This window comes from Pyrus communis, chromosome 14 (assembly GCF_041283825.1).
Source record: "Pyrus communis isolate YQ-2024b chromosome 14, ASM4128382v1, whole genome shotgun sequence".
Classification (NCBI taxonomy): domain Eukaryota; kingdom Viridiplantae; phylum Streptophyta; class Magnoliopsida; order Rosales; family Rosaceae; genus Pyrus; species Pyrus communis.
This window is the reverse complement of record NC_142578.1, coordinates 4584968-4600518: the sequence shown is the minus strand read 5'-3', so window position 1 is coordinate 4600518 and position 15551 is coordinate 4584968. Positions and strand designations below refer to the sequence as shown.

General features: G+C 39.1%; 1 protein-coding gene across 1 annotated transcript; it reads right to left on the bottom strand.

Annotated features, from left to right (window-relative positions):
- Nucleotides 1–2540: 2540 nt before the first annotated feature.
- Nucleotides 2541–3952, bottom strand: LOC148691103 (uncharacterized). The gene is made up of 2 exons (XM_088683656.1): nt 3750–3952; nt 2541–3295 (listed from the first exon to the last, which is right to left on the bottom strand). The coding sequence occupies exons 1-2, from the start codon at nt 3930–3932 to the stop codon at nt 2612–2614; spliced, it is 867 nt and encodes a 288-aa protein (XP_088539782.1). The 5' UTR covers nt 3933–3952; the 3' UTR covers nt 2541–2611.
- Nucleotides 3953–15551: the final 11599 nt, after the last annotated feature.

The window sequence follows — 15551 nt, the reverse complement described above, 5'->3', positions numbered from 1 at the left end:
CCCTAGGCATTCGAAAATTAAGTAAGTGCGCCTAGACCTGCTTAGGAGTCTGCCTAGGCGCCTACCTAGCTTGCTTAAACCCACCTAGGTACCCATTTAGAGCAACTCCAGCGTTGGAGCCCTCTCCCCAGGCAATGCACTATTCAATCCACCTAATGAACAGTAACTGCCCTTAATGAACAGTAAATAGCCCTGGCAATAGCATTTGTATCTCCACCATTACACTTCAATAGCCCTGGCAATAGGTAATAAAATATTAGTATTTTTTTATTTATAAAATAATACAAAATAATTTTAATTGTAATATCGGATAAGATTTTTAATCGTTCTCGTTGCGCCACGTGTCATTATCCGAAGTATTATTAAATAATACAAAATAATTTTATTTGTAATTTCGGATAAGATTTTTAATCGTTGTCGTTACGCCACTTGTCATAAAATCCGAAAAGACAATTATTGGGGATGGATTTTCGATAAATTTTTTAATCATACTCGTTATGCCACGTGTCATTTTCCGAAAATACAATTATTGGTGATGGATTTCTGATAAGATTATTAACCAATTACGTCGCGCCACGTGTCATAATCTGTTCATAATCTTTGATGATAGATTTCCATCAGATTTTTAACGAATGACGGCATGCCACGTGTCATAATCTGTTCACAATCTTTGAGGATAGATTTCCATCAAATTTTTAACGAATGACAGCATGCCACGTGGCATTATGTACAACCTAATCCTTTCTGAATCTTCTATATAATCCATCATCCATCCTCACAAATCTCACACCAATTTTCTCAAGATCTCTATCATTATTCATAGTTTCTGCTTCCTTCTTCACAAAAATCTATATCATTATTCATAGATTCTGCTTCTTTCTTACAATGTCTTCTTCTTCCTCAAGGATGATGTGGGAATTCGATCCAGAAGAGGAATAATTGTTTAACCAATCAGAAGCAATGTTCAATCAACAGGGGGCAAACAATGAGAGGGAAGAGGATAAGGAGCGTAGAAGGAGAGATGACGAAGTAAGAATGGGCAGAACCTCACATTCCCGTCGAGTCATCCAAGCTGCGGCTCAGATCTGCAGGCCCAGCCGTTCCGGAAACCTTGATAGAAGCAGGCAACGACGAGGTATGGAACTCTTGGATGATTATTTTGTTCCTAATAGTGCATTCCCTGATACGTACTTTAGACGTCGTTTTAGAATGGAACGACATTTGTTCAACAAAATCATGATTGCTGTGTGCAATCATGATTCTTATTTTGTGCAAAAGAAAGATGCTTTTGGTGCTATGGGTCTACTGCCTGAGCAAAAAATTACTGCTGCCTTGCGGATGCTTGCATATGGAGCATCTGCATACCAAGTGGATGAGATAACGAGGATAGGGAAATCAACCATTCTTGAGTCCCTGATGAGGTTTTGCGGAGCAATCGAATCTATCTACACCGCTGAGTACCTCCGCAAACCTACACACATGGACTTGGAGCGGCTGTTGAAGAAGGCGGAGATGCGTGGCTTTCCTGGGATGATTGGAAGCATTGATTGTATGGCACTGGACGTGGAAAAACTGTCCAAGTGCATGGCAAGGCGCTTACGGGGACAGAAAATGAGCAAAAAGTATCATTCTGGAGGCGGTGGCATCTTTTGATACATGGATTTGGCACACCTTTTTCGGGGTCCCGGGAGCTCAAAATGACATCAACGTCTTTACCCAATCCCTAGTGTTCAACGATGTCCTGCAAGGAAAGGCACCAAAAGTTACGTATGAGGTCAACGGACGTATGTACGACGGGCCATACTACCTAGCTGACAGCATTTACCCGCGATGGTCAACATTTGTCAAAACAGTGCCACGTCCGCGGAGTGCAAAGGAAAAACACTTTGCAAGCTGTCAAGAGGGGTGCAGGAAGGATGTGGAGCGTTGTTTCGGTATCCTCCAAGCTCGTTGGGCGATCGTCAGGGGTGCTGCCAGATTGTTTGATGTAGAGTCGCTTCGATCCATCATGATGACGTGCATCATTCTTCACAACATGATTGTGGAAGATGAGTACGATTATGAAGCTGTTGATGAATATGAGCCAGACCCGATGAACAATTCAAGAACACGTATATATTGTGCTCATGATGCCACCGATGAGCCCGTGTAACATGAGCCATTACAAAGGGATGGACGTTACAATGAAAGGCTCATTCAACGATATACTGCATTTCAAATGCCAGACATGCACAATGCCCGACAAGTTGACTTGATAGAGCACCAGTGGGCATTGAAACAAGCTGAAGATAATTAAGTTCATTTAGTGTGTTTTTTTGAATTTGGTATGTTTATGTTATTTTATTTGGTGTGTTTTATTATTTGGTATGTTTATGTAATTTTTTTTAGTGAGTTTTTAATTATTCCGTATGCTTATGTAATTTTATTTGGTGTGTTTTTGTCATTTCAATAAATATTCTCTTATAAATATTCTCTTAGTATAAATAACTTACCAAATTAATTTGAATAAATATTCAATAAATTTGAAACAACATAAATAATACAAACAATAAATAATAAATTACAACCCAAAGTGATTGGAAAATTATGGGTTCCGATTACAAAAAGTACTCTATTCATCATCACTTAACCAATTTGTGGTGCTAGGATGATCTTCTCTTGCGGTGCTAGAACCACCTTGGCTTGCTATCGTTTCTCTTGCACGCCTCCTTCGCACCACGTCCGCTTTCTCTGACTTCCAAAAAAATTTAGAATTTGGAGACTTCCCTTCTAAAGACATGTTCATAATCTCACGATCTCGTTGAACCCGTCTTTCTTCTCTAACATGTTCCCTTTCTTGCCTAAGTAGCTCTCTTTCTCTCTCATTAGCATGAAATTCTCTCTCAACAGCTGCTGCTTTTGCTTCCTCTCTAGCCTTATCAGCCTCATATTTTGCCAATTCCCTCGCCAAAGTCAATTCACCTTGGCGAGTAAGTTCTTCCATGAACTTTGCATAATCATTCTTGGAAGCACTCCCTTTTCTCTTTGAAGCCTTCTTACCTTGAGGCCTAATTGGATAACGGGTCGAACCCGACGCTTGTTCAGGGAGGGGCGTTTCGGGCACTTCTTCTGCATCATCTTCATGAACATGATCGGGTGTAGAGTGTAGAGGGGTGTTGTTCATGTGCACTTCTGGACCGACTGACACAACTCTAAATTTAGGACAATCTTTGACAATATTCCAACATTCCCACCGGTTGAATGATTTATTTTTGCTTTTGGTTTTGGCAGCGTACCAAGCTTGTGCTTGAAGTTCCTACACAATAAAAATAAGTAACAAATAAATAATTATAATGAAAATAAGTAACAAATAAATAATACAAACAACATAATTATAATGTAAGTAGGTAACAAATAAATAATACAAACAATAAATAATAAATTATGTAGGTAACAAATAAATAATACAAACAATAAATAATAAATTATGTAGGTAACAAATAAATAATACAAACAATAAATAATAAATTATGTAGGTAACAAATAAATAATACAAATAATAAATAATAAATAACAAATAAATAATACAAACAATAAATAATAAATTATGACGGTAACAAATAAATAATACAAACAATAAATAATAAATTTTGTACGTAACAAATAAATAATACAAACAATAAATAATAAATTATGTAGGTAACAAATAAATAATACAAACAAATAATTATAATGTAAATTTGGGTATCAAATAAATAATATATTGTTACCTGATCCGAGTAATTTTCCCCACTTCGAATATTACTACTAGCTTGTGCCAAGGCGTCTCTCCACGTACTAAACGATTGGCTAAGTAATTTCCAACGACTGGACATCGATTCTTTGGTTCTTTTTCCACCAATTTTCTCAAGAAAATTGGTATGAATAAGACTCCACATCTCTCGCAACTGCATCTCATTACCCGTAAGCGAACTATGAGTAACTTCAACCCAGGTAGTACACAACACAACATCTTCAATAAGCGATCAATTCGTACCTGCACCAGTGGTCATTTTGTTGAAAAAAAATGGATTCAAACTTTGAGACAAAAAGGAATGTGATTGAAAGTAGTTGAGAAAATATGAAATTGTTGTGTAAGGTAGATGATAATGAGAAGGTATTTATAGAAAAGTAAAAACAATTTTTTTTACAATTTTTTTCAGATTTTTCAGATTTTTTTTTTAATTTTTTTGAATTTTTTACAATTTTTTTTAAATTTTTATTCAATTAATTAATCTCTGCCGTTGGATATAAAAAAATTTGAATTCCAACACTCCAGATTGTGCCACGTGTCACAACGGTAACTTTTCTTAATTTTAAAACTATTTTTTCTTTTATTTTTTTTATTTATAAAGCATTTTAATATCCACCGTTGATCTCAGATCGAACGGTGGATATTAAATCTGACTTTTTTTTTTTTTTTTTACTGTTGAGATCTAACGGACCGTGGGAAGCCACATGGCTTCCCAACGGTAACTGACAAACTTTTTTTTTTCTTCTGATTTTGTGTCGACGACGCGCCCCCACGCGCGAGTGGGGTGCACGCGCCTGACACAAAAAAAATTTAATATTGCCTGACGTCTGCGCTGACGTCACATGACCCTTAGGCTCTCGGGCTGGCAATCCTCCACGGGCCCGAAGCTCAGGCCTCCACCTTCGGTCGGGCTAGCCCACGCTGGAGCTGATCCCCTGGCCCTCGAGCCCTTGTTCTGTCCACCTTCCCCCGAGCAAAAAGCCACGCTGGGCTTGCTCTTAGGTCGCGACTCTCACTTAGACAGAAAATCGATAACTTTCATTTTGCACTTTAATTTTTCAAGAAAATGTAAAAGACTATTAAATACTTGGATGAACGCTCATTATATACTTGTTTCCCGTGTTTTCAATATGGTATAATACTTTATAATCTATATGTCATTTTATTTTGCAATTTATGTATCTCAATACAATTATGTATGTTTTTTTTAAGTATAAGTACACTTATTTATACAAAATATAATAAATTTACTTAAATCCGTCTAGTCTGCCTAGACCCTAGCCTAACTGTCTAGGCGTTAGGCCCCATCCCGCCAAAGAATATCTTGTATGGCAGAGAATAAATGAAAGCTACGTAAGTATGGGACGAAAAGAATGGAAGACTTAGGGGTCAACCTTTTGAAAGTTCAAAACATGTAATTCTGGGACGAAAAGAATGGAAGACTTAGGGGTCAACCTTTTGAAAGTTCAAAGCATGTAATTCTTTTCCGAATCCCTGCAAGTTAAAAGTCTATAGATCTTATCATCATTCATATTATGGTGATAGGATTGTCGAAGTTATTGTTTCTGCTTTCGATGATGAATAGTTCTTCAGCAAACCTGGTGGTCATTGCAATATTAGTGTTGCTTCTTATGGGGGAATGCCGAGCAACTTGTGGACTCCTTCCTCATGGTAATTAATGATTATCTTCCTAGTATGAGATCTCTAAGCACTGACCACTTATAGTGATTTTAGTTTTATTAATTTATATATCCTTCATTAATTTATTGATTTGATTATTTGGTAACTAATTTCTTGCTTGTGATTTTCTCATATGGTTGAAGACGGTTGCTTTGAATGTCAAAATGATATTTTGAGCAAGAAAGTAATGCATGTTTGCCGCAGCCTTAGATCCAATCCGTTGAGGCGACCACCTGCACCTACTAAAGCTACTACACCAATACATAACCGCTAAAGGAAGTTAGTGTTGTATTGTAAGTTATTTGCCAAGTTTTAAGTTGTATTGGGCTTGGAGTCTTTGTACAATCTACTTAGAGCTCGGTTTTATTTGTTTAGTCAGTTTTTTCGTTTTCTTACGCGAGTTGAAAAATATTGGGTTTAGTATGTTAAACAAAATTGAATATCCTTGTCACCGAAAAAAAAAAAAATTGAATATCCTTATCTAGTGTTTTCATGTTATCTCTCAATTATTCAAACCTGCAAAATTTTATATCCTTATCGAGTGTTTTCATATTATGTCCTTGTTTGGGCCCAAAATATTATTTTGGGCTGAGCTAGGAGTTGTTCTCGGCCCAGTAGTCTTCTAGAATTATCATGGACCGTCTAGTCATCGTAGGCCGACTAATCAGGATTGGCTGAATCCTATTGAAAGATGGATTGATTTAGATAAGGATGGAGTAGTCGAGACCTAGTGCAATGAGGAGACTTAAGATGCTGAGACTTAGGAGATGATCCTTGTAACGCCCCGCCCCGAAATATTAATTTCGGGAAATGATATTGGTGACGGCCCAAAATAAACTTCGCTTTATTTAGTTAATTTTAAATCACGATTCTTTATTTAAAATTCCTTAATTCCTTCTCATTAAACATAAACATGTCTTAATTACCAAGGCATATGCTTAGATTTTCTTTTAAATCTAAAATTTCTTCTACTAACTCAACTTCTGAACAGAAATTAATTTTTGATTATCAAATTATGAGTTACTCACAAAGTCTATAACCCATTTCATTTTCCAAGAACATAAGGTATACATTGTAAATTAATCTCCCAATTACTCTTCTTAGACAAATTCCAACGTATGATTAATCTCGGTTATTTAAGGTTGCATCTAACACTATTAGATTGCCTACGTACCTTTGAGCGGGATCAAGCATTTCGTAGTTCACATTCCACTTTCTACTCATTATCGTCGACATTTAAATTATTAACAATCACAAATTCGATCCAAACAATTGATTCACATTAAATGTATTTTAAATATAGAGTCAGAACATTGAAATTTGCATGAAAAAGGCAACGTCAGCCCACTGGCCACACGCCATTGCGAGTGGTGGTCGGCCGTGCCGAATCGCCGAAAAATCTCAACTATTTCCAAAAATTACTAAATTTTACAAGAAAGTAGATTTCAATGAGGGGAACAATTTTCATACCTGCGGCCAAGTCCAATTTGGCCTGAAAAGCCTCAATTCCACTGAAATCCGTCAGAAACCTAGTAATGGTTCCACTTCAATTCAATATTTCCAGTGTTCCGTCGCCCCAAATTATGTTTGGGGTTTGTTCCTGGGACCAAAACAAGTTGATTGATGGTGGTACTCGATGGCAGTACCTGCAAAATTGACCGATCGATGCCACACCCCAAACGAACCCGTCGGTAAGCTCTAAGAGAAATCAAGGCCAATGTCACTAAATTTATGGGTGAAAAAGGAAGAAAAGGGATCAAGGGTGTTTCCTTAATATTTCCCCCAATGAAATTTCACCAGAAAAAGGGCCGGAGGGACTGATTTGGTTACCAGGGTACATGGGTCAAAACAGACCCGATCCATTTCCTTCATTTTCTTTCTCTCGTTTCCCTCCTTTCTTTTCCCTCTGATTATTCCCCCTCTCCCAATTCATTCATTCATTTTCTCCTTTCTATTCTTTTCTATCAATCACGATCGTCCATCATTTTTTTTTCATCATAGCCACACACAGGGCACAACTCATTGCTCCAGATTTTCTAGAGCCTTCTAAATGAAAGTAAAATTACCAAAATATCCCTGACTTTAAATGTTAATAACTTCTTTGTTATAACTCCGTTTTGTTGACTTTTGTGTTTTAGGTAGGATCCGTTATTGATATGTAATTTCGTGTATTCTTATGTAATCACTTGTAATTAGTTCTCTTTCCATTTATGTTAGGGTTGTACACTTATAAGTACCTCTTATTGAGAAGAATACAATATAATTGAAAGCATTCTCTTCTAGTTTCACGAACGGTTTGCGCCTACGCGTTCGTGAGATCAGGCTCTATTTAAAAATATAATTTCTGACCTCGAAAGGTCTACGGATTTTAAATAATTAATTTCAGTGAGGGGAACAATTTTCATACCTGCTTCCAAGTCCAATTTGGCCTGAAAAGCCTCAATTCCACTAAAATCCGTCAGAATCCTAGTAATGGTTCTACGTCAATTCGATATTTCCAGTGTTCCGTCGCCCCAAATTATGTTTGTGGTTTGTTCCTGGGACCAAAACAAGTTGATTGATGGTGGTACTTGATGGTGGTACCTGCAAAATTGACCGATCGATACCACACCCCAAACGAACTCGTTGGCAAGCTCTAAGAGAAATCAAGGTTAATGTCACTAAATTTATGGGTGAAAAGGGAAGAAAAGGGAACAGGGGTGTTTCCTCAATATTTCCCTCGATGAAATTTCACCAGAAAAAGGGCCCGGAATGACTGATTTGGTCTCCGGGGTACACGGGTCGAAACAGACCCGATCCATTTCCCCCATTTTCTTTCTCTCATTTCCCTCATTTCTTTTCCCTCTGATTATTCCCCCTCTCTTAATTCCTTCCTTCATTTTCTCCTTTCTATTCTTTTCTATCAATCACAGTCGTCCATCTTTTTTTTTTCATCACAGCTACACACATGGCACAACTCATTGCTCTAGATTTTTTGGAGCCTTCTAAATGAAAGTAAAATTACCAAAATATCCCCGACTTTAAACGTTAATAACTTCTTCGTTATAACTCTGTTTTGTTGACTTTTGTGTTTTAGGTAGGATCCCTGATTGATATGTAATTCCGTGTATTCTCATGTAATCACTTGTAATTAGTTTTCTTTCCATTTATGTTAGGGTTGTACACCTATAAGTACCTCTTATTGAGAAGAATACAATATAATTGAAAGCATTCTCTTCTCGTTTCACAAACGATTTGCGCCTACGCGTTCGTGAGATCAGGCTCTATTTAAAAATATAATTTCTGACCTCGAAAGGTCTACGGATTTTAAATAATTAATTTCCAAACTTCAAACTTCATAACTAGTTTAATTTAAAACTAAACTCAAATAAATTAAAATAATTTCTTGAAAAATAACGTAAAATCTCAATAACACAAATACGTAATGTCACATCCCGGCCCGGGGCGGATCACTTCCCGGGCCTGCTCCACCACCGTAGCACGATATTGTCCGCTTTGGGCTTACCATTCCCTCACGGTTTTGTTTTTGGGAACTCACGAGCAACTTCCCAGTGGGTCACCCATCATGGGATTACTCTAGCCCCCTTCTCGCTTAACTTCGGAGTTCCTACGGAACCCGAAGCCAGTGAGCTCCCAAAAGGCCTCGTGCTAAGAAGGGATGGGAATATACATTTAAGGATCACTCCCATGGGCGATGTGGGATGTCACAATCCACCCCCCTTAGGGGCCCGACGTCCTCGTCGGCACACCACGACCAGGGTTAGGCTCTGATACCAAATTGTCACATCCCGGCCCGGGGCGGATCACTTCCCGGGCCCGCTCCACCACCGTAGCACGATATTGTCCGCTTTGGGCTTACCATTCCCTCACGGTTTTGTTTTTGGGAACTCACGAGCAACTTCCCAGTGGGTCACCCATCATGGGATTGCTCTAGCCCCATTCTCGCTTAACTTCGGAGTTCCTACGGAACCCGAAGCTAGTGAGCTCCCAAAAGGCCTCGTGCTAAGTAGGGATGGGAATATACATTTAAGGATCACTCCCCTGGGCGATGTGGGATGTCACACGTAAATTATAATAATTCCTGGAAACAAAACTTTAAAAGTTCCCAATTCAATTTTTCCACAACCATAAATCGATTTATTTTCGATTTTCTCCACATATGCATAATTATGAATATATAATTCATATATTTAAATTTTCAGGGTATTACAAACCTGGTTTTTAAATTGGTTCAGTTCAAAATCGTAGGGGAAATAGGATTGGCCGAGACCTTGAGAAGTTATAATCGGATATGATTGTGGCCCGGCTATGAAGGGTTTCGCTGCTATAAATAGAGGAGGTTGCATACATTCAACACACAAATTGCCCTGCACACAAATTGCCCTGCACAAACTTTTGCTCTATGCGAAACTTCTCAACAACCCTTGAGATTCTATCCTTCTCCCCTTTCTTCTACCAACACATCTTCAATTTGGATAAACAACAATATGAAGGCAACCAGTGACATCTTCAATTTGGATAAACAGCATTGGAACTGTAGAATCGACCGATCAAGGAGCACCTTCAATTTGGATAAATATCACTGCTTCGAGACCAACTGGTTATTTATCCAAGTCTCAGTCGACAAGGATTTTTGAGTCCTTGTTGGTAGAGGTCATCTCATTTGCCTTCTCGGCAAAAAAAGGTGTTACAGTTACTACATTCGACACATTGAAAGCTGAATTTGATATTTGAACTTTGCAGAACTAGCAGCCTTGTCTTTAGGCTCTAGAACCTGAAGGCCGAGACGTGTTCCTTCCTCAACCACAATCGCGAGATCAAGAAGTCAGCAGCACGCCCAACGCACACCAACATATTTTACTCCTCGACTGAGCTCGGCCGACAAGTTGGCATGCCTAGCTCATTAGTTACTCGGCCTGCGCACCACGTAAACTTGGTAGTTAGTAGGGTCAACAGTACTTCACAGTTTCTGGATATATAATATGATGTTAAACTAAGGGCTAATTAAAGAGAAACTGTATATTATCATAATTATTGGAACAAACCAACCAACCAAGAAATTAAGCCATAATGTTCAAGCAAGATGACCAAGAGATATAATTGAAAAGCAAAAGGGCATGAGCGAAACTTTGTCCACGTTGCATTCATGCAATCGACATGTTTGTCGGTGTTTCTTACTATCTCTATTGTTTAGATTGCTGGTAGACATGCTTCTTGTTGTAGTTTATGATCAAGAAAATATTTATTAAGCAAAGATTTCAATCGATAGGCACAGTACAAGTTGCCATTGAAACACATGCGAGCAAGCTCTCCTTCACGTCATCACTTTACCCTAATATTTCTCTTGCGAGCAGGTTTGTAGTACTTATTTCTTTTTCTTCTTTTTCTTGCACTACCTTCCTTTTCTTTTTTGGTTGGATATCCTTCCTCTTTTTCTTTGTTCGTCGGATCGCTACCCGTCTCCTCCTCATCCTTCACATCCTCACTTGCCATAATTGCATCTCCCTTTTTTATTCTCTCTTTAACCACCTCAATTGCATCCTCCAAACGCCTCTTCAGCTTACACTCCCCACACCGATACATGTCATGGGATTTTCCAACATAAACGTACAACCCCGATACCTCTACATCCGCGATCGAAATCTTATGTTGCTCAGTTTCGCAACCCCGCTTCCTAATCATATCCCATTATATCATTGTGCAACTCACCATGCTCACCTGATCTTTCGATTCCAAATGAGGAAACTACATCGGAAAGAAGCTCCTTGTCATAGCTCTTTAATTCCATTCGATCGAATTCAACTGGTTTCTCCTCTTGTTCATGATACTGGTTGATTAGGTTTCGACGATGGGTTCTGATATCGGCCGAGGAATGAACATCGAAGTATGCGTGGTTGACATGCTAGTCAAACTTCACTACATACTGAACCGACGGCGGGGAAGGCTTATAGCCACGTAGGTTGTTGTAGTCAAGCGCTGCTATGTAAAAGTCCAAGCAATCCTTTTCGTGATGGACTTCAATCCCTTCAATCCCTTTGACTGCCATGGCTGTACTCGAAAAGCCACTGTTAAATAAGCAGTTGTATCTCTATTCAAAAGAAGTGTAAACTAGGGTTTTATAGTTGTGTGGATTGGCTAACAAATATATATATCGGGGACAGAAGAATTCAATTGTAATCCTACTTGTTTTAGGAAATAACTCTAGATAAGAGGAGATCTAGGTTATTTTCAAACTAATCAAAATATAATCGTGATTAGTTTAAAAGTTGGTCAGTCTCCAATCCAGTTAGGATTCTAAAAGATGTGGTAGTGGATAGCTTCATAGTTGATAGTTCGTATCCCTTTGTTACCTCAACTTTGTATTATTTGAATATATAAATAGGGACAATACTTGAGTCCTGAACAGTGAGAACTCTTTATACTGCCCAATCTATGTATCATAATAGAATTTCAACACGGTGTGAGAAAGGCAAAAGCGACTTTATGAGGATAAAAATCTGTTTTAACGTTAAGGAACCACTAATGCGAGCAACGTTTATACAATTCCCTGATGAGGGGAAAGTCTGGGTGGAGTTTAAATATGAGTGCTTGCCAAACTACTGCCTGATCTGTGGAATTTTGGGGCACTCGACTAGGGCTTGCAAGGATAACACGGTGAGGGCTGGTATAGGGGTTGGCAACGGGATGAATAGGGATCACATATATGCTTTTAAAGGTCTTGATGCGATGTCCAACTTGCAAGGCAATATGCTTCATCCGGTTAATCGTAAAGTCTAGGGGTCGGGGGAAAGTAAAGGTAGCAGGAGCTTTAAGATGAAACAAAAACACAAAGAGACTGATAGCGTTACAACGGGGAGTGAAGCCCATTGCAGCAAATCTCATCGAGGAGTCGAGGGGGATGATGCAACGGAAGATACTGCTAGCTCGCCAATAAAGAAGAAATCTAGTGATGTCATTGATAGTAATGGGTTGATGCTAGCGGAGAAGATCCGAGCAAGGAAAAAGTGGGAGGAAGAAGAGAGAAAGGCTGCGGAGAAAGCCTTTGATGAGGGATTGATTGGGCCAGGAGGAAAGGTGGCGCCGGGTATCAAGAATGCGGTGCTACTTAGCTTGGAGGAGGTGGAGGAGGGAAGTCCGGAAGTGGTGGAGACTGCGAGAACTAGGGTGGAGATTGACCTAAACCTCATGCCGAGGGAGGGAGATCGAATCAGTGAGGAAAAGAAGGTTTGCCAGGCACCTGTGGGAAAACTGAACGATGGAAGGATAAGCGATCTGAGGCTTTGACACACCTCGATTCCGATATTCCCTAAACACCAGGAAATGCACGTGCTGGCCAACACCCGAGGGTGACGTAATCCATTTATTGAATGCAAATGTTGAGAACAAGAAATAAATAAGACTTATAAATTTAAATATAATTAATATACGAATGAGGAACGTGTTCAGAGCACACATCTAATCTAGAACACTAAAAGAAATAATATTAAAAATTGAATGAATAAGGAATGGATCCTACACCGAGAGGACTCGAAAATGCCGATACGAAAGTGCCTTGACGCGAGAATTGTACGCCTCAAATCTAAGTCCTGAGGGGGTGCAAAACAAACATGAGTGGACCAAGTTGATATATATATATATATATATTACTGAAACAATTATCAACATATTAACCCCCAAAGTTTAATGAAAACTAATAACATAATATGTAATAGGTCTTACGAAAACCTTAGCATGCCATAAAACCTTTCATAAAACGTATCTTGTATATAGTGTGCTAATTAGTGGTATCAGTATCGCCCAAAGGCATATAGACTCTTCCTTCAGAAACTTCCTTCACAAGTATCAATCGCCCATAGGCTCCTACAACATCCAACCTGAAGGTCAATATAAGTATCAATCACTCGAAGGCTCCTACAGTACCCAACCCAAATGTCAATATAAATATCATCGCCCGTAGGCTCCTACAGCACCCAACCGAAGGTCAATATAAGTATCATCGCCTGCAGGCTCCTACAACACCCAATCCAAAGGTCAATATAAGTGACCACTAGATAAGCATAAAACCACTGAAAATAATCTTTCCAAACGTAAGTACATATATCTCAAAAGCATCTTCATAGTATAAAGTTATCCATCATCTATACTATAAAGAAGTGTGAAAACATGTTCTAAATAGTATATCGGCATCCATCAGACACCCTATAAGAACATGGGTTCAATAGAAAATATGGTATTCCAAAATAAGCTCAGTATAACATGATAATCAATTTCTCATAAAACGTTCATAAAACGTATTCAGTAAATCATGATTTTCATGTATGCATTTCTACTAATAAAACATGCATTTTAGAAGGGGTCCACTCATAGATACTTAGTTACCGAAGAGCCACGCAAACTAGCGAAGACGAAAACGCCACAATAAAAGCACCTAAGCACATAAAGGGTCCAATTAATAAAACTATACTCAAACAATTGAATTTGGGAACACGGATGACAAAAATGGATTCAAGACATCGAATTACCCTAAGAAGGGTTCCGGGTAAATTTCGTAAAAATCAACATAAGAATATTCTAGAGAATATTCCCTGACGGAATATTATCTAATGGAATATTCCCTAACGGAATATTCCACATAAAGGGTTTGGGCCAGCTAGGGTATAGGGTTTTGGACTTGGGTTACAAGGATTTGGGTCATGGGGGTCTAAGGCTCAAGGCCTAGAAAGGTTTTGGGTTTAAAAGGTTATAGGGTTGGGCTGCCTAACAAGGCTGAGTTTCAAGCGTTTCTGATAGGTTGGGTTAGAGGGCAGCTAGGCTTGGGCCTGGCCTGCTGAGTTGGGTCTAGAGTTTTAGGGTTAATGGGTTTAGGCTCTAGGCTAATGGGTTTGGGTTTCATTTGCTTGGGCTTAGGGAATTGGTTTAGGCTAGGCTCGGCTCTGGTTTAGACTGGGCTACCTCCGGCCGGTTCTTTAGCCCGTTTGTTATGTGGGTCGCCAGAACCAATTAAAGGAGAAGGCTAGATTTCGGCTGGGAGATTCCTTCAAGCTCCGTTCAAGCTCGAAACTCAACTAAAGATTGCCATTTTAGAACCAAAATAAAGGTAAGAAGACGTAGGTTCGAAATATACCCAAAAAAAGCTGTGACACAGCCGAAGTTGGCCATGAATCCTCACAAAATTTGCCTAGTTTTCTCGCTAGGAACTGGGAAGTTCTTTCCCAAGCCATTTCTGTGTTCAACAAGCAAGTATGAATTAAAAATTACCCCAAACAATCCTTAAAATACAACCTAGAGGATTCTAGGCAATTACTTACATTTGGGAGGGTGAGAGCCCACCGGGGAAGAGGATGTAGAGTGGCGTAGCCACTGTCGGGGCATCGAGACTCCACAGTCTTAGCCTGGGATCAAGATTATGTTTATGAGGATTTTTCAGATGGTGATGCTGATGTGATCATTGTTGTATGTCTATGTGTGTGCGCGTCAAGCTCTGAATGAGAGGTGAAAGGGAGGTCCGAGAAAGAGACATAGGAGAGTGAGGAAAGAAAGAGAGGACTGAGAGAAAAAAGAGATGAGAGGCTCAGGTAATAAAAATCAGGGGGTGGGCCCCTTGGGCTCACCAATTAAGATCCAAAAACAATTTTTTTAAATAAAAACCCAAAACTTAGTAAAATTACAAACTAAATTTGGAGAGGGGTTTTACAGGCTTGAGAGATGGTATCGGTGATGGGCACCCAAGATTCTGATCCTTTCAATTTGGGGCCAATTATTGAGGCTATCTCTCTCGAGAAGAAGGCGAAGAATAGGGGATTAACAGAGGTAGAAGGTTTCGAAGATGTAATGGCAATGAAGTCTAGGAGTGTTCGACACCAATTGGTAAACTATTATAGAGGCGGAGGAGACCAGCCTTGAGGGGTCTCCCAAATCCCCATAAAGCTAATAGCATGAAAGTGTCAGGGTATCTGGGGTGACCTGATAGTTGACAATTTGTTGGAGCAAAATGGGCTTCATACCCTCGACATAGTGATCCTGTTTGAAACTAAGAAGAAAAGCAAACACTATGGTTAACTAAAAAAGAAGCTAGGAATGGAGTTTATGCATGCAGTGG

Bases quoted from the DNA above. Each gene is read 5' to 3' on its own strand.
- LOC148691103 (XM_088683656.1), bottom strand. From the start codon at position 3,932: ATGCAGTTGCGAGAGATGTGGAGTCTTATTCATACCAATTTTCTTGAG. The intron at 3,296-3,749 runs GTAACAATATAT...TTTATTGTGTAG, and splicing joins GGGAAAATTACTCGGATCAG to GAACTTCAAGCACAAGCTTG.